General features: G+C 42.2%; 1 protein-coding gene across 2 annotated transcripts in view; it reads right to left on the bottom strand.

Annotated features, from left to right (window-relative positions):
* LOC117942439 (Down syndrome cell adhesion molecule-like protein 1 homolog) overlaps nt 1-2,299 on the bottom strand; it is a 106,738-nt gene that overhangs the window by 36,529 nt on the left and 67,910 nt on the right. The window contains exons 8-9 of one of the 2 annotated variants that reach the window (XM_034867895.1): nt 2,089-2,231; nt 1,444-1,573 (exon numbers count right to left, since the gene is read on the bottom strand). In XM_034867895.1, the coding sequence (XP_034723786.1) occupies nt 1,444-1,573; nt 2,089-2,231 (273 nt within the window). Of the gene's footprint in view, nt 1-1,443; nt 1,574-2,088; nt 2,232-2,299 lie in introns of those variants that run through there. The other variant, XR_004656121.1, reaches the window with a different exon arrangement.

Consider the following 2,299-nt stretch of genomic DNA (forward strand, 5'->3'; position numbering starts at 1 on the left):
CACACACTGCAGAAGAGATTTTGGCCCACTCCTCCACACAGATCTTCTCTAGATCAGTCAGGTTTCTGGGCTGTCGCTGAGAAACACGGAGCTCCCTCCAAAGATTCTCTATTGGGTTTAGGTCTGGAGACTGGCTAGGCCTTGCCAGAACCTTGATATGCTTCTTACAGAGCCACTCCTTGGTTATCCTGGCTGTGTGCTCCGGGTCATTGTCATGCTGGAAGACCCAGCCTCGACCCATCTTCAATGCTCTAATTGAGGGAAGGAGGGTGTTCCCCAAAATCTCACAATACATGGCCCCGGTCATCCTCTTCTTAATACAATGCAGTTGCCCTGTCCCATGTGCAGAAAAACACCCCCAAAGCATGATGCTACCTCCCCCCTGCTTCACAGTAGGGATGGTGTTCTTGGGATGGTACTCATCATTCTTCTTCCTCCAAACACGGTTATTGGAATTATGATCAAAAAGTTCTATTTTGGTCTCATCTGACCACATTACTTTTTCCCATGACTCCTCTGGATCATCCAAATGGTCATTGGCTACCTTAAGACGGGCCTTGACACGTGCTGGTTTAAGCAGGGGAACCTTTCGTGCCATGCATGATTTCAAACCATGACGTCTTAGTGTATTACAAACAGTAACCTTGGAAACGGTGGTCTCAGCTCTTTTCAGGTCATTGACCAGCTCCTCCTGTGTAGTTTGGGGCTGATTTCTCACCTTTCTTAGGATCATTGAGACCCCACGAGGTGAGATCTTGCATTGAGCCCCAGTCCGAGGGAGATTGACAGTCATGTTTAGCTTCTTCCATTTTCTAATGATTGCTCCAACAGTGGACCTATTTTTTTCCCAAGCTGCTTGGCAATTTCCCCGTGGCCCTTTCCAGCCTTGTAGAGGTGTACAATTTTGTCTCTTGTGTATTTGGACAGCTCTTTGGTCTTGGCCATGTTAGTAGTTGGATTCTTACTGATTGTATGGGGTGGACAGGTGTCTTTATGCAGCTAACAACCTTAAACAGGTGCATCTAATTTAGGATAATAAATGGACTGGAGGTGGACATTTTGAAGGCAGACTAACAGGTCTTTGAGGGTCAGAATTCTAGCTGATAGACAGGTGTTTAAATACTTATTTGCAGCTGTATCATACAAACAAATAGTAAAAAAAATCACACATTGTGATTTTTGGATTTTTTTTAATATTATGTCTCTCACAGTGGATTGGACTCCTCCATGATTTCTAAGTGGGAGAACTTGCAAAATAGCAGGGTGTTTGAATACTTATTTTCCTCACTGTATATATATTATATATGTATATATTTAAACACCACACAACAGACAAGATATGCACGCTACTGAGCGATGTATGTTTTTAGAGAAATCTATGTAAAAAACTGTGGACCTCATCGACGAAGACATCACTTTCAAACGATCAACCCTCTGACTGACCTTTGACAGTGACATAGACGGTCTGTGTGATGAACAGCTGTGGTTGGATTAGTACGCTGCAGACATAGGCTCCCTCATCCATCCCCTTCTGAACATCACTGAGCTTTAGAGTCCCGTTCTCATACACAACCTGAACAGACATCAGCAGTGTTACACTCCGAGATGATACATGCATTACCTTATTCACATTTATACAGAGCTGTGGATTTAAATGAGATGATCCTAAGATCGAAACATGGCCAACACTGATGCAGAAGGAAGTTGCTCATTTGCTTTGTGCCTTCTGTTGTTTCTGCTTGGGAGTTATCAGGTTTTCCTATAATGATTCCCATATTGGTTCAAAGGTAGAACACATGATAACAAAAAGCAATGACTCATTTGAAGTTGTTGAAGTATATATAGTCTAAGCTGTTGTACGTACAACCATAAAAAAGGCCAGATGATCAGTTAAAAATAGTAATTCAGACGGTCAAAAAACTAAAGGACATTCAAATAATACTATACAGGATGTACAGTATGTGTATGATAGGCGTTATGAATCTACATACTGTATATTAATATTATACTGAACATTATACAGTGCTGTATGGAATATATGTTCTGATATATTTCTATTGTCTTTCAGCAGAAATTCCGAAAATTCACCTGGCGATGATTGTCAGGTAGCAGTAGCCCCTCCTTGTACCAGTTGATTGAGTAATAAGGGTACCCAATCACACGGCAGTTAATGAAAGAGTTTCTTCCTGCCACTGCGGTAATGTTCTTCATAGGTCGAATCCTCGGTGGACCTGATGGAGAGTGAGTGAGTGAGTGAGAGAGAGAGAGAGAGAGAGAGAGAGAGAGAGAGAGAGAGAGA

Source organism: Etheostoma cragini, chromosome 3 (assembly GCF_013103735.1).
Source record: "Etheostoma cragini isolate CJK2018 chromosome 3, CSU_Ecrag_1.0, whole genome shotgun sequence".
NCBI lineage: Eukaryota > Metazoa > Chordata > Actinopteri > Perciformes > Percidae > Etheostoma > Etheostoma cragini.